We start from the raw sequence: 25,628 nt of genomic DNA, 5'->3' as shown, positions 1-25,628 counted from the left end.
CTTGTATTTTGATGATCAAATCGGTATAATTAACCCTTTTCTTAATTTTGAGCTTTTCTCACAGCATACAAAAGTCCAGGCTTCTGCTCTGCAGATTTTCCTGATGTTTTTGTTTATTGTATTTATAAGAGATCATCAGTTATTAAAATAAAGGAGAGAAAATTTTTTGAACAAACTAATAGAAGGTATTATAAATAAAAATAAGTAATTTAAAAATGATAAAAAATAATTAAAAGAAATACAGAAAAACTTATGATTTAAAAACTTATGTTTAGAATGAAAAATATACCAAAAAATTATTAGTATTACTGTTTTTATAATTTGTCTCCTCAAAGATACTTATGTTGAAAACCTCTGTTGTTTAATTTAAAGCAAATTACAATATCTACTATATAGTATAGCAAAATAGTTTTTACTAAAAGTCATTAAGACTTGAAATACATGGAATTTATAAAGTAAAAAAAATGTTTTATTTTTATACAGATCAACTTATGTAAAAACTATGAGTTATAAATTAAAACAAAATTCATTACCACCAAGGTGGTTACATTGCCCAAGAAAAGGAGAACCAGTAATAGATATCTTTCTTCCTTTTAAAACACCTCTAGATGATAAATTTAAAGTCGAAGATCAATACAAGTAGTTGAAATTTGGATAATTTTTAGTATTTATATTTATAATACTATTGTTAAGGTTGCAACTAACTTTGGCTAACTCCAGGGTTTCCACTTCCCTATAATTACCTATAAAATTGCAATATTCTGAAAAACCCCTATAAAAAATTGAAAATTGTGTGAAAACTCCTAGAAATCTCTATAAATATCGTTTTTTTGCTTGTTGATTGAAATTTAAAAGACAAAACCGGGACGCCACGTGGTGAAAAACACGTTAAAAAATTTTTTGCAATCTCTGTACAAAACCGTGAATCTATGGAGCCACCTAGAGAATAAAAAAAGTCCTTTTTTATAAAACACCATTTGTCTAAAATTTGCTAATTTGACTAAAATTATAGCTTAACCCTCAAACTTTTGTAAATTTCTTATTAAGACTAGCCTTATAAACGGATAATGATATATTTAACTTTAACATATGTTTGCAAAGTTTAAAATTCATTTTTTTTGATTATCCTTATAAATTTGCTATATTTAATGGATTTCCTTATAATTTTTTTTGAAACTTTAGTGGGAACCCTGTAACTCATGTTAGTCTTTATTGTATTGTTCAATTTTGTTCAGGCAAATTTTAAATAAATTTTCTAAAAGTCTAGTCAAATAAATCCAATTTAAAACTGTGTTAGGGATTTTTTAAAATAAAAACTACTCTTATATAAACGGTTTAAGTTTAATCTAAACTGAAGTTAGTTTTTCAAGAAGATAAAAAAATATCTAATTTTGAAACAAAGTCATTTGAAAATAGTTATAGAAACAGCCATTGGAATGAACTTTTTCATTCTTATTTTTCTAAGAAACTTTTCTAAAAATCTATCTTATTTTTAGCTTTTGACCTCAAAGTTTCAGCAGCTGCAAATTTCATTTTAACAAAATAATCTATTGTAATAAGTATAAAATAATAAAAGTTAGAAGTTTTGTACCATAAGAATAGAAAAGTCAAATAAATTTTTCTTTAGATATAAATTTTAACTTAAAGCTTTAAAAATTTATATTATTGTACATTTTAAAAATTTGATTTAAAATTTTTGAAAAGGGTTACTTAAAAGCTGTAGGAGAAGATATATTTTTAACAAAATATTCTTGTTTTGCTTTAATGCCTTTGCTCTTCCAAAAAAAAAAAAAAACTACCAAGTTCTCCGATGTTGTGCACTTGTATCTCAAAAACTAGTTTTAGTTTTATTTATTGGATACAAAGCAACTGTTAGTTCTTTAAAATAAGATCAACATGTAAAAATAGGCTTTATCTCTCTATGGCTCTTCTTAGTTCTTTTACTTTATGACATTTATTTTTTTTGATTTATTAATTTATATTTATTTTGTTTATCTAAAAGAAGTTTATTTTTACCTTTAAACTACAACTGTTTAAATATTATAGTTCATGGTTTTATTTTTTATGTGTTATCAGTAATTTATATAACTACTCATTAACACAATTTGTATTAAGTTATATTCATTAATTCTTAGCAGAAACTTTTTAACTAGATTAACAAAAAGGTTGTAAATCATGTTAAAACAGTTACTCTTTTGTATAAGTACAATAGATAAAGAAAAGACAGATTAACTAGAGTGAATTAAAAAAAAAAAAGAATTCTATAATCTTTTAAGTTTGATATGTTACCTGGAGTACATGTAGTTTGACAATTTGGCAAACAAAAAAACTGGAAAAACTTAGCGTTTTGATTAAAAATAAATAAGAATCAATTAAATCAGAAATTTTAAACAATTTTTACAAGTAAAGTAATGCAATTTTTATTGTATACGAATAATCTATCATATGCAATATCTTTTTTAGTTTCATTTAAAATTTTATGTGTTCTATAACCCTTTTAACGTAGCATGACAGTATATTTTCAAATAATTTGGTTTTGGTACTGGTTTTAACTAAAAAATTTAAAAATAAGTCACTCATTAAAAAAAATGTTTATTAATTAATTTCATTTAGCGCATCATCAGAATAATCTTGCTAAAAACTTATAATAATATAGTGTAAATTTAGTTATAAACAATAAAATTGAAATTAGTTTTCCGAGCCTGAATTGTCATGTAACTGCTTCAGAATATTATCAATTATTTTTATATTGATTGCTCACACTTAACTTTTGAGAACCAGTCGTGTAAAAAACCAATACAACTATACAAAATTAAAAATTTTCAAGACCTTTTTTATCGGAATTATAAGAAATTTATTAAAAATGTATCTCCTTATTCAATTTCAAATCAATGTACTTCAAATGTTTAGGAAATGTTCTTTTTAATTTTGAAAACAAATTGTAGTAAGCAGTGTAAGAAAAATCTGACCAATATAAAATATTTTTTTTTTCTTAATTTTATTTAAAAATAATTAAGAAAAATAACGGTATTTAACAGGTTGTTAAAAATTTATTAAATATTACACTATAATTATTTTAAAACAGTTGCTTAAAAACTAAAGGAATATATATGTCTTAAGTGGTGTAGACAATTTTTGCCTTTTTAGTTAACGCCTCTTTTAAGAATCTATTTAGTTCTCTAAGTTTGAATGCTTATATCTCCAAAGTTACTCAGAGTTTTAACTAATGGTAAACATTTACTGGTAGCTATTAATTTTGTAAGAAATTAAACTAATTTATAGATTTTTTTCAAAGTGTTGTTTGGTAATTATTACATAATTGTTACAGTTATTTGGTTAATTTTTAATCATCTTAGAAAATAAACTATGTTGTCGTAATACCATACAAATAATCTAAACACTCTTTTGGTTGATAGATTTTATTTTTTCAGAAGTAAGATACACCATTTTTCAAGTTTTTTAAATTCATCAAATTTGTAAATAAAGTGCTTTTATTATATTTCCCAAGAGCAATATTTTGTAGATCTGAAAACTCTAATTTTTTTTTTGTAATCATTTTAACAATACTGACATAACATGCAATTAAAATATATTAAAAACCTCAACATTTTGATTTAGTAAAGTATTTTACTAATTATACAAAATTAAGTTGACTATCTACATTGTAAATCTAGTAAAATTATGTCAGTCTTTTTCAGTTACCATCCATTAATATTTAATCTAATAAAGCCCTAACTTTAAATATAATACACTATCAAGTTTTTAATTTAATCAAATTAATATTATTCTTCTATTTAAGAGCTGTATTTTACTTTATTTAGTTTGTTTAATAGAGTTGCAATCTTGTATCTTTTCTACTGCTAAAAAGTTTAAGTCCTTTAATCTGGTCAAACAACTGCTAATGTTGTTTTTAACTAACAAAAAAAAAGTGCTTAAATTTGATTTCATTAATTTTTGTAATCTTTATTTTTCACAATTGAAAAATAATAATTTGTTCGAAGTTTTATAAGTTTGCTAAGTAAAATGCATTTTTTAGTCAAATATATTTATCTATCAGTTTTATTGTGTAAACAGTTATGTCAGAAATACAAATTCATTTATTATAGCTGTTTAATCAATTGTGTTTAATTTTTTTTTATCAAAAGCTTGAAGCTCTTCAGTATCCTCTTAAAAAAAGTTGGGAGAAAATGTTAAAAATAAATACTTTTTTGCAATTCTGATATAAGTATTTGGTCCCACAAGTTAGAGTTAAATAGCTTCTATATTTTTCTATCAACCTTAATATATAATAATGAAACAGGTTTAACCCTGGAATGTTGTCTCGAAGTAACTGCAATGTAGGCTTAGTAATTGATCTGACCAACTCAAAAAGGTAATAGAATAAAATTTTGATAACTATTACAAAGCACATTTTACTAAACCTTACAAACAGAGTAACATTTATAAATTTAAGTTTAAGCATTATTTAAATACTAATTAAAGTTCAATAAAAAAATTTAATAAATAATTTTTTGTTTTAAAAAATAGTTCCTATTTTTTAATGTTGTAAATATTTAGTTTAATGTTGTTAACATCAAGTTTTTAAATAACTATCATTGTTATATGCAGTTTCATATTTTATTTTTTAATTGAAAAGGTCGCAATCTCTTGCCACCGAAACCGGTTGCGAATAAAATATACAGTTTGCATAGATCTATTTAAATAAGCTCTTTCAGGGTTGCCACTCGGTCAGGAAAAGTCAGGAAATCAGGAAAAGTCAGGAAAAATTTAAAAAATGACAAAAGTCAGGTAAAAATGGGTAGTTTTGAAAAAAAGTCAGGAAATTTTGTAAAATTAAAAAAAAAATCAGATTTCGTCAGTTTAAATTTACAAAATGTCCTTGTTTTTCAAAGCCTTCAAATGGTAAAAATTGATTAAAAGTCCTTTAAAGTCAAAAAAAAATTCAAAATTTTCCTTTAATTTTACAAAAATATTTAATTTTGTTTCCAATGGCTTCACCTGGTATAAATTAGTAAAATATCCTTTATAAAACTGCAAAAATTTTCTATTAACATATTGAACAAGTACCCTACTTGAACAAGCAGGTTTTGTAAGCTTTTTAATATTGATGATCTGTAGCAAGGGCACTTCCATAGTGAAACTGTGATGTATACACAAAAATTGTAAAAGTTCCTTATATGTCATTTGTTTATCTAGATACATTTATGCTAGGAAATGCTAAAAAATTGTGTCTTTTTTCAGACAAGCTGTGTTTATAAGGTGATAAAACAAGTATTTTGCTGATAGAGCTGTTTATTACAAACATAAATCATACACAGATGGTTTAAGTGATGTACTAGAAGTTTCATAGAATTCAGCAAAAAACTGTTGTTTTTAACCTGTATTAAAATTAGATTGAAAGCTTAATATAGTTTCAAGTGTTAGATTATGTATTTTAGAATAAGTTTAATTTAAGAGTTTGAAATAGAAAAGTCAGGAAAATTTTGGTAAAAAGTCAGGAAAAAGTCAGGAAATCAGCTTGATCAGTGGCAACCATGCAGACATCCCAGTAAATTGAGCATTCTTTTTTAGTTAAGGCAAATAACTATATGACATTTAGTTTTCTAATTTATCAAGTTTTTAGAAAAATAGGACTAATTTTTTATAAATAATAATTATTTTAATTTACCTCTTTTCAGGGTTGCCACTTAACCTGGAAACTTGGAAAACCTAGAATTTGACAATTTAGGCAAAAAAAAACCTGAAAATTTTGGAATTTTAGAAATTAAAAAAAAAAAACCTTGAAAAACCTGGAATTTTAAACAATTTTTACATGTTTAGTAAAAGATTTTGATTTGACACAAAAAATCTACCATATAGATAAAAATTTTTGTCATTAATTTTTTTATTTAAAAAACACATTTGAAGTAGCTTTACAGTATATTTGTATAATTAAAACAGTAAAATTAAAAAAAGTAAAACCTTTTGAAAAAACTAGTGGCAACCCTTTCTTATTTATTACTAAATTGGATGAAACAATTTAAGGCTAATATATTTGTATTTTGTACAAAATAAAATATTTATATTTATTAGTTTAAATAAAGAGTAAATATTTTTAATTTTCGTAGAATAATTTCAGTTGAAAGTGTTCGTTTTTATTACCAAAGCTTAGTATTTAATATCTACTTAAAATTTTAAAACTTACAAAAGGAAAACATTTAAAATATGAGTTTAACTTACCTAATTTTTAATTTTAAATTAAGCCTTTTTATTAGTAAAAAAAGGACATATTAATACAATTTAAGAGAGCTAGCACTTAAAGTCTGAAAAATTTTACTTTAATTCAAGTGTTGCTATATAAGTTATATGGGTTTGTAGAATCTTAAAAAATTCAATATGTATAATATTGGGTACATTAACATATGAAAATATTTAAAAGATATCTTTTATGTATTGTAAGAATTTTATTCTATACAAAATTTAGTTCCTTTATAGTTAAACCTGATTTTGGCTTACTGTATGATCAGACATGTTTTTGTCAAAAACTGGTCAGTAAACAACATGAAATTTACTTTTTTTATGTAGTTTTACTATTTTTAATGTTAAGCACTTTTTTAGACATCATTTTTTATGTAAATATTTTTTTATATAGTTTGAAGCGCTGAATAAATTTGATAAAACTTTATTACAAAAACTTACTGCACTGATATCTAATTTTAATTATTAGTTTTACTCTCGCAATATAAAGTTTTGGTACTCGTTCAAAATCCACCCGATCAAAATAAACCCAGTCAAATTCTAGAACCGCTAACCGAACGAGGGTAAGGATTAGGGGTAACAGTGATAGTGAAAAAAATATAAAAAATAAACAAATAAAGTTTAAAAAATATATAACATTAATTAGTAAATAAAGAAAATGTAAAAAAAAATTGGGTGGATTTTGAACGCGGGTGGATTTTGTTAGTATACCAAAGTTTCTTACGGGTAAGAGGAGATAGAACAGCAGAAAAATTATCATTGGTTAGTAAAATGAGATTCAAATTTATTAACTGAACTCTAGAATAATGCTATTAGTGCGTGATAACAAAAAAGTTGAGATAAATGAACAACATAATTACTAATCAGTATAATAGAATTTAAGACAACAAAGCATCTACTTATTGTTTTTTTTCTAACAAAATTAACTAAAAATAACAGACACTGCACCAGCTGACACTGCTGACTTCCTGAAATTAAATATAAAATGCTCTTCAAGGGCATAGGGGGGGGGGGGGGTAAACACCCTTTTTTGGTTTTTGATCTTATTTTATATAGTTTTTACTAAGCTACAAAATGCTTTTTACAGATTTAAAAAATTCAAAATAATTTTTGAGATTTAGCAAGTCAAAGTCAGAGGCGCAAACTAAAACAACTGTTGCCCACAGTGTCGACTTTACTTTTTGCCTCCTATTCTCTAACAGGAAGTTGGAAGGTTGTTGAAATTATAACATAAGTAAAAAAGCATAGTTGTTGTGAGACTGATCAAAGTAGTCACTTTACTTTTATACTCCCTGACGATCCAAAAATTTAACTATCTACAAATAACGTTTCCAACGATTTTTATCGTTCTATTCAAGGTTTGAAACAGAAACAGGTACAGCCACTCATGAAAGTGAGCAACAAGATTCATTTGATCAAGAGATTGAGACGGAAATTTTTTTTTTTTTTGATGAAGAAAACTTAACATGACAAAATTAAAGAAGCTGAAGTCTTATCTTGGTGGAAGTCAAACAAGAAAATATACCCACATCTCGCCAGGTTTGCAAGGAAGAATCTTTCAGCACCTCCATCTTCTGTTTATTCTGGAGCTGTTAAACAAAAGCAAAGTCGAGTGCTTTGAAAGACCGGCAAAACCTTTTATTTCTTCACATCTTTTCAAAGTTAGAATAGGCTTCTTTCTAGCTTAACAGCGTGGATATGAGTAAATATAACTTACTAAATTACTTAACTTTATATATCTTAACAGTTGCTAAAGAAGTTAGCCTTCATCTTTTAATTCTAATTTTTGTAGATAAAACCTTTATTTAAGCTAATCACAAAAATAATTTAAGTTTGTTATGTTTTAGAATTTTAACTAGTGATCTACCGGATCCAAAATCTGGATCCGGCCGGAACTGGCAATTTTTTGCTTTGAACTAGATCCGGCCGGATACTAACTTTTACAAAAGATCAATGACCACATCCGGTCAGATCCTAAGTTTAAAAAACTTCCGGAACTGGATCCTAGCTGAGATTTGGCTGGATCCGGGTCCAGTTAGTTTAAAAAAAAATTGTTTTCTGCAATCAGCTTCTTTCAGTTTTATATACTTATTTGTTGTGTTTTGAATTTTAGATACATATAAAATTAGAATAATTGAAGTTGAAGTAATTGAGTTATTTGTTGTCAATAACATACAGGTACATACATTCATTAGACTACAAATAGTAAACTGTTAATTTAAAGTTTCTTGCAGATTAGATTGTTCTAATGACTCTTTAATTTATATCTATTTATAAACTTATAATATTTTCTTTTGTTATATAAAATATATATTCAATTTTTGATGTATTTTAATTGGTTAAAAGTCTTTATAATTCAATTTAACTATTTTATTCTCATTAAGTTATATTAAATAATGTAAAAAATCTACAAATACAGCTCATTTAAGATTTGGTTACTGAAACTTTAAGAGGCAGCAATTGTTCAACAAAATTTTCTGAGTGACAAGGCATTTAACATGAAGGCTGGTATGTTGTTCTTAGAATCCTCTTCAGCACCCTGTTTCATTCACACGCTTAACTAATAATAAAAGATTCACTGTTTTCAGAAAATAATATAGATAAGTGTGTTAACAGCAAAGGCTTGTCAAACTGTTGGCCACTTTAATCATTCTTCTACAGCGTGCGAGAAACTAAAAATATGCAGGTCACTTAGGTTCATCAGTGTCAATGCAAAAAGCCTTGCTACTTGTGTAAGAGGTTGAAACAAGGTGGAAATCAATCTATCATATGCTGAAAAGATTAGAAAAATTAAAAACAAGTGTCCAGAACTATGTGGCTAACAAAAAGTTGAAACACGATAATATTCTTATAGTTGATAAATGGAAACTTGTTAGTCTCCTTAATGAACTGCTCGACCCTTTTTAGATAGTAATGCAGCAGAATAGTAAAAACAATTCATTACTAACAAGTGTAATCCCGCAGCAGTACTAAAAGTTTTTAACCATAAAGTTTATAGTCTTAAAGTAGTTCTACAACCTCGGCAACCTTAACAGAAAACATAGAAAAAAGTTCCCAAAAGTTAATTTTTGTTCTATTTTACATTTAAATCGGACACTCACGAAAATGAGCAACAAGATTAAGTTGATCAAGAGATAGAGACAGAAATTAAGTTTTTTTTGGCTGAAAAAATTAGCTGCTGAATAAGTTAAAGAAGCTGAAGTCTTTTCTCGGTGAAATTCAAACAAGAAAAAATACACACATCTTGCCAGGTTTCCAAGAAGGTATCTTTTGGCACCACCATCTTCTGCTTATTCTAAAAAGTTAATTTCAGAAGCTGGTAACTTGTACGAACAATAGCGAAATTAATTGCTTCCAAAAACTGGCGATAAACTTTGATATCTTTATAGCAACTTGAAAAAACAAAAATAGGTTTCTTTGTAGCTCGATGGCGGTGATATGAGGAATTGTTATTTACTAAATTAGTTACTTTTATATATGTAAGAAGTTGCTAAAGAAGTTATTGTTCATCTTATAGTTAAAACTTTTATAAATAAAAGTATGATGTAAATCTTAGCATAATTAAAATAAATAAAGTTTGTTTTTTCTTTTGAAGTACTTTTACATTTATTTCTTTTTTCTTTTACGTCATACAATGTACAAAATTCAAGTTTAGTCGTAAAAGTAGCTTAAAATTTAACAGAGATTTCATCTAAGTAGATTTTTTTTTACAACATTCTTTTTCCTAGTCTTAAAATACAATATTTAGACTATAACATTGTGTTTTTTTAAATAAAAAAATAAAACAATTTTTACTAATTAATGGTACTATAATAGTTAAATTTTATAAGGTTGTTCTCTACCAAAGCTACATAAAATTTAAAAGATTCAAGATCCGGACTTAGCCGGATCTTAAATTAGAAAAAAGATCTGGAACCGGATCTAGCCGGATCCAGTATATCACTAATTTAACATATAATTTATTTTTCTTTTACATCATACAAGGTAAAAAATTCAAGTTCAGAAGTAGCTTAAAACCATATCTTAAAACTTAAACAGAGATTTAGCATCCAATAATTTTTTTCTCTTGTTTTAAAACGTTTAATATTTTATTTCTTAGTTAAAAAAAAATAAAACAGTTGAACAGTATCTTAGTGTTTTTTATTAAACAAGATATACGATTAAACATTCTTAACTATACTAGTGATTTACAATATTACATTTTTCTAACTTTATTTTCTATTAAAACTACATAAAGTTTCAAATATTTATAATCAGGATCCGACCGGATCCCAATTGAAAAAAGATCCGGATTTGGCCCGATTTTAGATTAAAAAAGATCCGGATCTGGCCATATTCTAATTAGTGTATCAATTAGATCACTAGTTCTTTCTAAAAACAATAAAGCTCAAGATGACATCCGCGCATATGCTTTATAACAGTATTTAATTAAGGGCATAGGGGAGATCAAACTTATTTTTTCTTTTATTTAGTTTAACATTGGTTTTTATATTAAAGCTAAAACTATGTTTATAAGCTTTAATTCAGTTTTTACAAAATATAAAAAATTTAATAAGATTTTGAGATATATATTTTTTTGTAAAAAGTTTCCAATATAAGCGTATGTCTGCAATTATTTCATAACCTATTTTCTTGTAAATTCAAAAGTTCACTAAAAATATATCTTCTCCTTCATGTTATGAGCCAAAAACATCAAATTTTTAGGAAAATTTTCTTAATTTTTTTAGAAGACTTTGAATGTTGGGTTAAAAAAATATTAATAGTTTAGGTAAATAAAACAAAAAAATATGCTTTTTTTAATAAATTTTTTTTTTTTAAGTTAAAAAAATCTTGCATTGAATAAATTTAAATACAAGTAAGAAACGCTTATATGTTGAAAGTTACCTGAAATTTTGTTAAGCGATTGAAATGGCTGGCAGCTTAGATAAAACTCCACATTTTAAGATCAACTTTTAAACCCAAGGTGGACCAACCTATGCCCTTAAATAAGTCTTAAGTAATTTGAGTAATCCCATTTAGGTAAAATCAAGTAAAAGTTTCATAAATTAAATTAGTGAAACAAATTTAGAGTTGTTGGAAAAACAAGGAATGTTTATTTAGTTTCTTAGATATATAACTTCAATAGTTAGGATGTACACTTATAAAGATTCATTAAAAGAAGAAAACTTTTTAGATATGTTTGTTTTGATATTCGTGTTAACTTATATAAAATAAAAACATTTTTACTTTAAGAGTTTTAATTACAAAGAGTTAATTAAAAACATCGTATATACTTTTTAAAGAAATAATTCTATGTACTAACGTTTTTTATAACTACTTTTTGCTTTTTAGATACTATTCACCGGATAGTTTCCAATCCGAAGGTATTCTCCATAAAAAAATTGCTTGCAAGGGGTGAGTACTAGCCTAAGTTAAGTTTTATTGAATTATTTCTGTTAAGTTCAATTGCAGGACTTAAAACACTACCGTTGAAAATTATTCTGATTGTTAGCAACATAATAATTTTTCCAGCCTAATCGATAAAAGCTTAAAAAAAAAACGAAATTTTCTGTAGTAAACTGTATAAAAGAAAAAAAAGTGGAATTTGTCACTTTTTTTTTGTTGAGTATTCATTAATGTATAGTTTACTAAATTTTTAACATTAAATTATACAAAGTAAAATCATACACAATATATAAGTAAAGTTTTTTTTTAAGTTTCTATAAATATTTAATGAATGTTTAACATTTATTTATGCGTAAAAGGGCATAGGGTAGGGGGGGTAAATCACATTTTTTCAGCTTGATCTTATTTTGTACAGTTTTAACTAAGCTAAAGTTCTATTTTACAAATTAAAAAAAATCAAATAAACTTTTGAGAGATAGTCTGTTAAACTAAATAATAATAGATATTTTATGACAAAAATACTGTTTAAAAAAAGTTTTTTTTTTGTCATAAAAATTTAAAGTTAAACTTTTTAATAAATTTATAAAGACAAGTTTTTTTTAATAGTATTGCAAGGAACATTTCAAAAAATTTGAGGTATTTATCTCAAAAAACGTAGGAGGAGATATATTTTTACTGACTATTTACTCGCTGTTTTAGTTTGTGCCTCCCATAGGGAACTTAATTTACTCTCCGACTTTAATCGTCTATATATTTTATATTTTGATTTTTTAAAACCTATAAAGAGCAACCTGTAGCTTGGTCAAAGCCTTACAAATTAAGATTAAGCCTGGAAAAAAAAGATTTACCCTTCTACCATGCCCTTATAATTGTTAGATTAAACTATAGGAATCATAATATAATTAAACTTGGAACTATATGGATGAAATGTTACAATGTAAAAAATTATAAGTTAGCTTTCTTTAATTTTTTTTTTTTGATTAACTTTTTTAATTTTTTTAGTCTTCAAGTAAAATGTTAGATTAATATTGTTATTGAGTACTTCCACCTGCTTAAAAAAGTGTCTGTATAACTTAATGCTATAGGTATCATAATTTATGACGTTAGTCTGGGTTGCTAAAAAACCTTTAAACCAGGAATAACCAAGAGTTTAAAAATTTAGGCTAAAAAACCTGGAATTTGAGAAATTAAAAAAAAAAAAGGAATTTTTAACAGTTTTAACATGTCAAGTAGTAAAATTCCGATTTGACTCAAAAAATCTATCATATAGATAATTTTTTTTTATCAACAAAAATATTTTTTTTTACTAAAAAACACATTTAAAATAGCTTTCAAGTATCTTTTCAATGTTTTTATTCTATTTAACACAGTTTCTTACCTAAAACTTAACTTTGTATTAAAAATAAACTCAAAAATGTATACTTTTAAACATTAAGAAAACTTAGAAAACCTGGAAAAATTTGCTAAAAATGTTTGGCAACCCTGGTTAGTACTTAAGTTGTTGTTGTATAAAAGCTTAAATACTTATTAAAAAACTTTAAATAATTCTGAGATTTTGTTCTTATTTTCAAATCTTAGACATGGTGAATGTCCAGATGCGAATACAGTGCAATTATTTAACCAAATTGTGGATACTTTTAGAAGAAATAATCCAGGTAAAATAGTAGGAGTGCATTGTACCCATGGATTTAACAGAACAGGATTTCTTATAATATCCTATTTGGTGGAAAAACTTGATTGGAGGTAGTTTATATTGTCTAAAATATTTACTAACTTTTATTAAGAAATACATATAGCCATCGATAATCCGCGTAAGGTACGCACCAAATTTAATATTGAGTGAGAAAAAAATGTTTTGAATGAAAACGAATGAAGTTAGATGAAAGAAAGCATAATCTTAATATGATTAATGCCTATAAAACACAATTGTTTCTAACAAAAAGATATATTTAATGATTCTAAAATAGAGTAGAATAGACAGTATTTTTTTGAAAAATAACTTGATATTAGCTACTTTTTCCCATGAAAAGGGTAAAGTTTGTTTTAAGTCTGTAAAGGAAGCTTTCATGTAAAGTACACATTTTTTCCTGGTTCAAGGTGCGTACATTATTAATATCCCTATTGTATATACACAATTCATTCATTAAAAAAACACTAAAATTTAGTTTAGACAAAAAAAAGTAACCTTAAAGATAATAATAATAAATTAAAAAATAAGTAATATACAACTCTATAAATCAAAATTTTAAATTGAATTTTAAAGTATTGTTCTTGTTTATTTATCAATCTTTAAAAAACTTTCTGAGAAATTTGTAAAAAGTCTGAACTTACGTTTTCTTTTATTTTACAAATAAAAAGGGAAATCTTTCATTTCCAATCCAATCATTTATCCACTAAGTCAACTACAATCTGACTTTTTATTGTCTAATTTACGCTTATATTCGAGTTAGTGTCCATCTGAATGTTTTCATTCTAAACCATTTCCCCCTTATTTATTTCTACTCATTTGGTTTATTTATATACATTACGTTTTTTGAATTTTACTTTGATAATCCTACCAAAATACAATAAAAAGTATTAGAGCATCTAGTAATTAATCTAGTAATTGTTTCAAAATAACAATTAGCTGTTTATATCGTATTACAACAGACTTCGGTATAGTTTTTATTTCTTCTAAATTATTTATGTTGTACAATTACCTTGATTTGTAAGTTAAAAAAAATCAGAATTCAGTAGACTAACAAAAATTTATTTTGAATTTACGAAAGTATATTTAAATTAAAAGTTAACAGACATAAAAATAAATAAAACCTTTAATCAAAAAACATTTATTTAACAGGGTTGCCATAAAATATAGGTTCCTGGAAAAACCTGGAATTTTGAACAAAAATCACTAAAAAGCTAGAAACTTAAAACCGTTTCTAAACCTGTAAATAGTTTAGCTTAAATTAAGTACGAAAAATCTTTCATATACTATAAACATTTTTGTATCATTTAGAGTTTTATTTTATTACAAAACACATTGTAAGTAGCACTGCAGTATCTTTTTAATATTTTTATTCTATTTAAGACAGTTTTTTACTCTAAATTTCATTTCATACTAAAAATTGACAAAATAGCTTGTCGTTTTAAAAAATGGAATAAAAAAAAGTCTATGGCAACTTTGTAAAACTGGCTTAAAATGAGAGTAATTTTGAAAAACTTAACTATAGATAGAAGAAAAAAACTCAGTAAATATTTAAGGGCATAGGGTGTTAAACATTTTTTTTACAAAAATAAACATATGCTCTTATTTTAAAGCTAAGAGTTTATACTATTAGATACTTTTTATAGAAAAAAAAAGTCAATTAACTTTTAAGATATAACAAATTTTGTAAGAAAATCCAATACAATCGTACAGAATCAAAAATTTCCAAGGGCGATTTGCTCGAATGTTAGACAAGTTCACTTAAAATCTATATCCTCATTCAACTTACCGTCATTTTTTAGAGCAATGTAATTTAAATTTCGAGGAAATGTACTTTTCAATGTTACAAACAACTTGTAGGAAGCGGATTTCTAAAAAAAAACTCATAAAAAAGATTATGACCAAAGTTATTAAAATAATAAATATTTTTGTTTTTTATAAAAAGTTTTTCGTAAAAAAATTAAAAAGAAAATTTCATACAAGTTGTTTTAAATTTTTTAAATTCCCTCTGAAAAGTTTTAAAAACATTTGCTCGAAAACTGAAGTGGGAGATAGGTTGTTAGTGAGATAGTCTATTTAGCCCTTTTAGTTTGCGCCTCTTATAAAGAACCTATTGAATGCTCTAACTTTGATCGCTTATATCTCAAAATTTACTACATGTAGTTTTAACTAACGGTAAAAAGTAACAAGTAGCTTATCTAATTATGTAAAACATAAGACTAAATTAAAAGTGTTTTTTATCCCCCCCTATGCCCTTAATTGTAACAAAATAAAATTTGTTACTGAGTAGAAAGTTGATTAATTGAAATTTGTATATGTTACTGAGTAGAAAGTTTTAAACAGTAAGCACATATTAAATTAGTGTTTTTTAGAAATCTTAATTTCATTTTATTTGCACAATATATTTTCATGCTAAAAAATACATCGCCGGCTATATACTGCTCACCCACTAGTCTAAAGGATTCTAAAAATGTCAGTTTATATGCAATTTTTATTCAAAATAAGTCAGTGTTGAAGTTTTTAAGTATTTTTTGATCTCTTTTGTAGAATTATTGTTTTGTATTATTAGAATAGAACTTATATAAGTCAAAGCCACTTAATCAGTTAAGTTAGTAAGATTAAATGATCATAATATAGTTGTCAGTGTTATTTTCTAGTCAGGAGATTTGATTTCATTCACAAATATAAGAGGAGCATGTTAAAAATGAAGTTTTAGGTAAGGATAAATAAAATATTTATTTCGATTAAGATAGCTTTGGTAATTTCCCATCGCTAAGAGCCAACGTTGAAAGCAATTTCAGTCAAACTGCTGATTGGAAAAAATATGGTTGTGATAAAAAAATTTAAATTGACAAATTATTTTTATCTACTCAAAGGTTAATAAGATATTACATGTTTGCTAACAGCATTACAATATTGTCATGGATATATATAACGAACAAGTTTATTTAACAGCATAACTGGTTTTATTAATTAACGTGCACTAACCTACCTCGAAAATCAAACGCTTTATATACGCATTATTAACTCCTAATTTTAAAAACTAAAATTATATATTCAATAATTTGTTTACGAAAACTCCTAAAGTGTTGTATACTTGCTCAACATTAAATTTGTTTTCAATATAATTTTGATTTTATAAAATGAACTTTTTAATTACGTCACATCTTTACAATTTGTTTTATATAGCCTAGATGCAGCATTTAAAGAGTTCTGCAAAGCAAGACAACCAGGAATATATAAAGAAGGTTATATAACAGAGCTGTATGAAAAATACCATCCGGGTGAAGATATTTTTCCGGATCCTCCACAGTTACCTGCGTGGCATACAGAGTGTGATGACGAAGATGAAGGTCTGTAAAACTTATTTTTTAAATTTTAAAATAATTTTAATTACAATTTGAACTATTATTTAAGTATTTATTTTAAAGTTTATATATACAAGTAAAATAGTAAATACCAATTTAAGTGTCTTAAATTTAATTTGAAGACTATTCTAATTCTTAAATTGAACTTTGTTTTCAAGATTTTATTTATAGTAGTAATAGTAACTTGTATAAAACTTAAAAGACTGTTTATTGTATAAATTTACAAAAGACTAGCAATTATTGTCTATATTTAAACGTTTATGTATAAACAAAGTTTTATTTAACTATTGTATAAAACATACGTGTCAAAGTATTTAGTACGAAGTATTTATTGGTGATTTTTATTTATTGATTTTGTAAGCAAATTATTGTATGAAACTTCAACTTTTTGCTGTAAAACTTTTTATAAAATAAAATATTATACATTATAAGCTTTTTATATTCAGAAGAAGAACACGATGAGAATGGTATGCAATCAAAAAATCGAAACATTAAAGTTAGTTTAAAGTTATAATGAAACACCACATAATAAATTTATTAACAGTTCCTTTTTTTTGGTTTTAAAAACCAAGTTGCTAAAAAAATTTAAAAAAATGAAAATAATACTTATTATATGAAATACAGATTGTCAAGAAATCGTTCATAGATGATATTAATATTTCTGGAGTCGATCAAGTTACGAACTGTGATATAGTTTTTGAAGTTCAAAACACTGTGAAAAAAATGTTAAAAAGCAGAAAGTTAGCCATAAATACTTATTAGCTGTACTGTAACTTTTTATACATTAATGTTTAAAAAATTTATTTTCAACTAACACTTATTTAAGTAATAAAAAAAATAAGTTCTATGAAAACTCAAATTCTGACAACTCAAATTATTGTGAAATCATTTAAAGGCTGTATCTCAAAAAATAATTTTAATTTGAAAAAGAATCGCATAATTAATAAGATTATGATGGTAATAAAAAATCATAGTTATTGGAACTTGCCATATTTAATACTTTTTAAACATCTTTTTATCGAAAAAAAGAAATGTAGGTTAAATTGTAATATTAAAATTGTTAAATTTTTATTTATTTTTTGAAACAGATATTTCACATCATAATTATTATATTTTGAACAATCGGAATTTGAATTGTTAAAAATTGAATCATCGTGCTCCAATAAAATTTGTACTCGTAATTAGAACATAAATAGCTAACAACAGGGTTGCCAAAAAAACAGAAATCCTGGAAAAACCTGGTATTTAACACATTATTCTAAAAAAAACCTGGAAATTAAGAAGTTTTGAAAAACAACCTTTAATTTTGATGAAAATCATTAAAAAACCTGGAAATTTAAACAAATTTTACATATTAAGTAGTAAAATTTCGATTTGACACAAAAAATGTATCGTAAAGATGAAATTTTTTGTCATCATCAAAAAAAATTTTATTAAAAAACACATTTAAAGAAGCTTTACAATATCTTTTTAAAGTCGTTATACTATTTAAAACAGTTTTTTACCTTAAACTTAAATTTAAACTAAAAATAGACCCTAAAATGTGTAACCTAAAAACCTAGAGAAAATTTGCCAAAAATATTTGGCAATCCTGTAACAATAAAGTTAATTACTCTATGTTATGCTAACTAAAAAGTTGTTTTTTTTATTCAACTTGTTTTTTTCGGCTTAAACGTTGAGTATTCAAATTTTTCAAGAACTCTACTTATTACATCTGGATTAATGTATTTTATTTACCTAAAAGTTACAGTAAATTATTAAATATACACACAGTATTAACTAAAAAAGCAAAAATAATGAGAAAAAATGTTAAACTAAATCTGTAGTGCTATTAAACGTGCAAATGCTTTCTTAACTGAATAAAAGAAGAGTTTACAAAAAAAAAACAAGTCTCAATACTAAAAACAAATAGTTTATAATATGTGAGGCTTTTGGTATACATGTGACTGCCATTTGCACGAGCGTACAAAATTGCACGAAGAAACTTTTGCACCAAGGGTCAATTTTTCACGAAGACACTTTTGCACGAGCAGACAACTTCGCACAGAGACATTTTTACACGGGTTAATTTTTTATTTTTATTTTTTTTTACTAGCACTGTTACCCCTAACTTTTACCCTCGGTCGGTAGCTTGTTTTTGTATTAATTAATTAATTAGTCATTTTTTTTATACTATCACTGTTTCTACTAACCCTTACCCTCGGTCGGTAGCTTTTTTTTCTTTTTAATTGACTTATTTTTATTTCTTTTTTTTTATAAGAAGTTTTATTAGTTCTTTCTTTTTTAAAATTTTACTATCACTTTTACCCCTAACCCTTACCCTCGGTCAGTAACTTTTTGTTTTTTATTAGTTTATCTTTAAGTTTTTTTTATATATATAATGTTTTTCTGGTTTTTTACTCTCGTGCAAAAATGACCCTCCGTGCAATATTGTCCCCTTGTGCAATTTTTTATTCGTGCAATTTATTCCCTTCGTACAATTTTGTCTTCATGTAATTTTGTCCCGTTCCCGACTATTGTCCTATGTATAAATTGAGTGTTGTTTATTTTTTATTTTTTTTGTGTTTAATTGTAATTGAACTCGTGTAATAAGCTGTATCAAATATATTTATCAGTACTAAAGTTAGTTATATGCAAAGAGTTTATCAAGGTTATTTTAATTAGGGTAGTCTGATATAACATTATTTAGGATATTTACAGATTCCCAGGCTTATATCTTTACAATAGGTTAAAAGACTGGATAATAGACTTAAGTTATAAAATTACTCAAGAAAACAGCATAAAATGTCAACAAATTATGACCGGAAGGTCATTGAATGAGTGACCATATTTTTTAATATATATGACTGTTAAGCTAACTTATAGAAGAATATATAAACTTAAATTAACTATTGAAATATATAAAATTTTAATTTTAATAAAAAATCTTTTTTTTTTATAAAATTTTTGTTTTTATGGTTTTTAAATTCTTTACGACAGAATTATCTAAATATTGCAAGAAACTTTTCCTGAAAGTTTGAGGAATTTATCTCAAAAAACGTAGGAGGAGATAGTTTTTTACTGAAATAGTCTTTTTCGTCGTTTTAGTTTGCACCTCCAATAAGGAACCTATTTTTGCCTCCGACTTTGTCCTGCTATATCTAAAAAAATATTATGAATTTCTAAAATCTGTAAAAGCTTAGTTAAAACTCTATAAAATAAGATTAAATTGCAAAAAAAGTGGTTTACCCCACCACCTATGCCATTACAATATTTTCATTTAGCTCTCATAAGTTAGAATTTGCTAACAAATAAATTGAATAGAAGTATATAATTAAAAAAATAAATAATTCGTTAAAATAGTTGCATCAAGAAAGGTAAGTTTAAAATGATTAATAATTATTTAAGTTTGAATAGAGCTAATCTCAAGTTAAGTATAAAAATATAAGATGCATAAAAAACTTTCAAAATCATCAAAATGATCATTTTAAAACTGAATAAAACAACAAAATAGCACATTATTGGTATAGTTTCAAGTGATAATCGTCTCTTTTTTTTGCATACTTTCAGTCCTCGAGCTTTTTTATAAATGGCGATTCTAGAACTTAAAGTTGTCATGTATTTTTAGTAGTGATCTAACCAAATCCAAAAAATTTAAAATTTATATTTTTGTATTTAAATTAGAATCCAACCGGATTCGAATACAAAAATGTATTATCCGGCTGGATCTAAATCCGAATACTAAAATGCGACAGATCACTTTATTACACTTATTTTTATTATTATTATTATTGTTGTTATTGTTATTATTGTTGTTATTATTATTATTAGTTTTGTTGTTGTTATTATTGTTATTTACAATTTAGCCATCAGTTTTCAAAAAAATTAGCCTTGTTTGAATTACTATGATGTTTTGTTTATCTACTTTACACAAAGATTTATCTTTAAATAGTTTCAAAGCTTCATTTTATTTAATGAGCGTTAGCTTGTCGAAATGACTAAAATAAATAGTGGAAAAAGTATGTTAAATACATAGTTAGACATAAATCGCTTATTTTACTAAATGACTTGTGGTTGTTTTAAAAAGCATCTTAATCGAAAAAAAATCTTTAAAAATATATTCGGATAATGCTCAGTTTTAAACTTTGTTTTTGAACAAAGTTTTAATTTTTACTTGGAATATAACTCGTTAGATTATGAACCTTAGTAATATCATTTAAATTGCAAAATCAATGTGTAATTAAAACTTTGAATTTTTATTGGGTTTTTTGTTGTTGCTTATTAAAATATTTTTAGTTAACCTTCATAGCTATTCGAAAATCACTGATTTATGTGTATTTTTTTTTGTTATTTGTCAATTTATTACATCAGTTTCATAATTAAGAAAAATTGTGCACAGCATATCATTAAATGAAAAAAAGCGCACTAGACTGTACCATTAGTTAATTTAACAAAACAAAGAAACTAGCTTTTTGTTTTTTTTAGCGATCATTGACTCAAAACATGTTTTTCTTTCATAATTTATGAATTCAGACTAACATGCTTTAACAATATAGTTGTTATACAATTAATTTTAAACTTAAGTGTGCTTAAAAGTATCAAAGAAAATGCATTAGTACATTCTATCCTGAAAATATTGAATTTGCTATATACAAGGTTGCAATAAAACCTGGAATTTCAACAAAAATCACTAAAAACTTTGAAAAAAGTGGAAATTTTAAAAGTTTTCTCATGCGAAAGATAAAACTTAGATTAAATACGAAAAGTTTTTCATATATAAATATAAACATTTTTTATTAAGACTTTTATTTAAACGGATTTTTATCAGATTTTATTAAGAATTTAAAATACTTAAGACTTTTTTATTGTAAAAATTTCTAAAAGTAGCATTACAGTATCTTTTCAATATTTCATGATAATTTTATAAAAAAAAATTACTGATTTTTTTTACTTTTGAAAACCTTAAAAATGTTTTCAAATCCGTATGGCAACCCTGTATATGAATGAGGAACTTAAAATGTTTCTTTCTAGGTCAAGGTATTTAAGTTATTAATTAATGTTCAGTATTGTTTTGTTATACATTAAACTATTACGAATAAAAAATAACTATAAAACTATTTTTCTGATAGAAAAGGGTTTTTAGGAGCGCAACCAGTTTCTATGACAAGGAACAACTTAGATTTTCTTTCAAAAAAACCTTATATGACCAGTTGGAAAGCGGATGGAACACGTTTTCTTATGCTTATACAGGAAAAAGATAAAGTTTATATGTTAGATCGTGATAACGTGGTTTTCAAAGTAAGGTGTTTTTTATTCATTTTAAAATATATTTAATAACTAAAAGAGTACTTTCTTTGTGTGCACAAAAAGCATGTGTTCAAAGGTATTGGCGTTTAGTGAAAAATTATTTTAATAGTAATTAAGTTTTTTCGGGACACGTTTAAAATCCACCCGGTCAAATTTGACAACCGCTTACCGAACGAGGGTAAGGGTTAGGGGTAACAGTGGTAGTAAAAAAAAAATCAAAAAATATATAAAATAAATTAGTAAAAATTAAAAAAAAAATGGGTGGATTTTGAACGCGGGTGGATTTTGATAGTATACCGTTTTATCATAACAATAATTTTTAAAATCAGTTTTTTGACAGTTCTTATAAGTTCTGTTTTGTGGTCTAAAGTAATACAAAAGTTGCAACTAAAGCGTTTTAATGAGCTTGCTTATATAAATGGTTGGCCTAAAATAATGACACAGCGCTAGTCAGGGTTGCCACTTTACCTGGAAACCTGGAATTTGACAAGTTAGTCAAAAAAAGACCTTAAAACCCTAGAATTTTATAAGTTTTAGTTTTTGTTAATTTTCTTAAAATAGATAAATTTAAAATACCTATAGATTATATGACTTTTTTATGATAAAGTAATACATAAGTTGCAACTAAGGCGTTTTAATGTGCTTGCTTATATAAATGTTTGACTTTTAAATCTGTAGTTTTAGCTAATTTTGTTATTATTGGAACAATAATGTTTTAACATTAACTTTGTGTTGACATGTTAGTGAGTGGAAGTCATTAGGAAAGAAATAAAAACATTACTTTGTACTTGTAGCAAAAATGTTACAAATTTAAAATAGAAAAATATGAAATGAACACAAAGCTCTTAAAATTTTTTTAACAAAAAGTTTAGTAAACTAAACAATGCACATTTTGTATGTTGTCATTCTTCTATTTTAGCACAAGATGAATTTAATATACTTTAGACAAATAATTTTTTTTCTTAATTCTTTTTTTATAAAGCTTGAAAAGTATTGTTTAGATTAGTTACAATATTTGTATATTTTAATGAAATAGCAGTTTCACTTGCCGTTTTATTTAAAAAAAAATTATTATCATAAAATCAATCAACTGGAGCAAAATATTGTTGTAATGAGAAATTAATTAGCAGGAGAAAATAAAACTGATGTAAGTATTTATCATGATGGGAGAAATATGTTGAGAAGAAGTCAGTTTTATTGCAGTGACTTTTAAGTCAAAACCTTCCAAATGTAGTTCCAGAATTAACTTAATAACTATTTATATTTTTATTGTAAAATTTTATTTGTTGCAATAACTACTTTTTATAATTGGTTTGTTATTTCAATTTAAATACTTAAGTATCTTTTTATACAAAGCATTCTTTAGTATCTTTCTCTAGGATTTATTGTTTTTTTTTAATTACTTATAGATTTAAGGATATTATTTTTTTAAAGGTAAGTGTTATTTTTTATTTTTATGTTATCTTTGCCTACAACTTAGGTTCTGTTGATTACTTTTTCATAAATTTTATGAGTAATATCAAGACACTGTAAAAAAATTGAGTCAAAGATAAATAAAGAAGAAGTTATATTTATAACATTTTTTGTTATTAAAGGAATAAAAAATTTAATGAGACTTTCAGCTTTTTGAAGGATAGTAAGTAGTTTAAAATACTTAACAACTTAGTGAGACAATAGTATTTTTTAATCAATTTAAATAGAATTTTAGCTATTTGTATTAAACCAACATAACGGCTTTTGAACAACCATCTTAGAAGAGTTTAGTACATGTTCCAACATAATAAAATAAATTGCAATACTTACTGTAACTCTTAAGTAATTAATATCTTTTAAACAGCAATTTTTTAAACTAAATAATAACTTACTACTAAAAATTTTCAAAAAAAGATGTTTTTTTAAAAACCTGTAAAAAAAATTTAAAAAACCTAGAAATTTTTTTGAAAAAACGAGTGACAACCCTGCTAAAAACTGATAACAAGTATAGTATAAATAATACTAGTTTAGTATAATGATTTTTAAATATCTATCTGAAGTTAAGTCATAAAGAGTCAATGTAAAAATATGTGTAACGGTTTAAGTTAGTATTAAGTTATAATTTACTAATTTAAAGCTATTTATTTTAAAGATAGAACTAATAGAATGAAAACGTTTAAGGTTGTAGAAAATTTTACTTCAAAATGAATTAAAATAAATTAACATTACAGAAAAAGCGACAACAATAAGAACACAAAAAACACGCTATTTAGATAGTTTTAAGTTATAGAAATTTCGTTGTTCAGCTCACGAGTTCTAATGAACAATGATTCTAGAACTGAGAGATACAAGTGTTTATCGCTCTAGATAGAACTTTAAATATACTATCTAGGTAGATCTCAGCACAACTAGGATTGTTGAAGAGGTGTTGAGGAGAAATAATAGAATAAAAACAATTTTCATAGTACTTTTTCTTTATTGAACTCACATATGTTTCTGTTTGTTAAACGAGTTAAGACATTTTAATGGAACTCTGTAAAAAAAAAATACTGCAAGTAAAGAATGGAAGCTAAGGTAGGTAAATATGTGTGTTTACTAGCGATAAGCATAATTACTGTAGGTTAGTAGTACATTTAGATGATATAAGTACAGGAAGTATTAAAAGATTAATATCATAGATATTAGATACAATATATGTTATAAACCGACTGTTATAGATTATGCATAATCGAACTATAGCCTATTTTACTATATATCAGTGTTCATATTATGTATGTGTGTTTATATTTATCCTTATTATCGTTTCAAACTTTTCATTTTTAAAAGATTTTTAAACACAAAGAGTTTTTTCTACATTAACAATCTTTTGAACTTATAATTATAACGGTTGTAATAAGTGCCCAATTCATGGATTAAACTACAAGACGCCAAATCACCCATGTGATATAGTATGCAGAATTTTTAACCTGTACAAAATAGAATATGAGAATAATTCTAGGTCATCAAAATCTGTTATAATGCCAAATGCACCTTATAACCCTCTGCTGTTATATTCTCTTCTACTTTGTATGTTTCTTCTTTAGTAGGCACAGTTTCTACAGTTGAAGGTTTGACTGTAGATGTGTGAGAATCCGCTAACAGCTCGGAGTTACTTTGTTGAGCTTGCCTATTGTAACTCGAAGCCTTATTGGCCGAGTGTGCACGCTTCGTGTGCTTCTTGACCATACCAGAGATGCTGGATGACGAAAAGGGTTTGAGTTTCCTGGTATTGGAACTCATACGTCAAGGTATTAACCAAACGTAGAGTTATCGTAATGAAATCAATAGCAATTAACCCAGTTAGAACTCAGTAATGCAAACAGTTAAGAATTTACCGCAATTAACCGAGTTAGAACTCAGTAATCTAAACAGGTAAGATTTCTACCGCAATTAACCGAGTTGGAGCTCAGTAATGCGAAATGTTAAGATTTCACCGCAATTAACCGAGTTTGACCTCAGTAATGCGAACAGGAAACAAAGTATGGTTAATCGAAGCTCTTCTAGTAATATGTTGACCAATTATGGTGGTCAATTGATTAGTAACTACTTAATTAGACAAAAGTTATTTTTGTAATTAAACGTTAACTTCCTATGCTCTAACTTTACAAGTTTAATTTTACTTAATTATATCTTACTATTACTAAATAGAGAAT

General features: G+C 25.3%; 1 protein-coding gene across 2 annotated transcripts in view; it reads left to right on the top strand.

Moving 5' to 3' along the window:
- Positions 1–487: 487 nt before the first annotated feature.
- The window catches only part of LOC145849682 (mRNA-capping enzyme-like), a 45,333-nt gene continuing 20,192 nt past the window's right edge, over positions 488–25,628 (top strand). For both annotated transcript variants that reach the window (XM_082954697.1, XM_082954696.1), the window contains exons 1-8: positions 488–639; positions 4,301–4,372; positions 11,569–11,631; positions 13,201–13,365; positions 16,499–16,662; positions 17,124–17,173; positions 17,302–17,417; positions 21,786–21,959. In XM_082954697.1, coding sequence (XP_082810823.1) covers positions 503–639; positions 4,301–4,372; positions 11,569–11,631; positions 13,201–13,365; positions 16,499–16,662; positions 17,124–17,173; positions 17,302–17,417; positions 21,786–21,959 — 941 coding nt within the window. In that variant the 5' untranslated portion in view covers positions 488–502. The remainder of the gene's footprint in view (positions 640–4,300; positions 4,373–11,568; positions 11,632–13,200; positions 13,366–16,498; positions 16,663–17,123; positions 17,174–17,301; positions 17,418–21,785; positions 21,960–25,628) is intronic.

This window comes from Thalia democratica, chromosome 2 (genome assembly GCF_965202585.1).
Source record: "Thalia democratica chromosome 2, ktThaDemo2.hap1.1, whole genome shotgun sequence".
NCBI classification, from domain to species: Eukaryota; Metazoa; Chordata; class Thaliacea; order Salpida; family Salpidae; genus Thalia; species Thalia democratica.
This window is presented reverse-complemented; position numbering and strand designations above follow the sequence as displayed.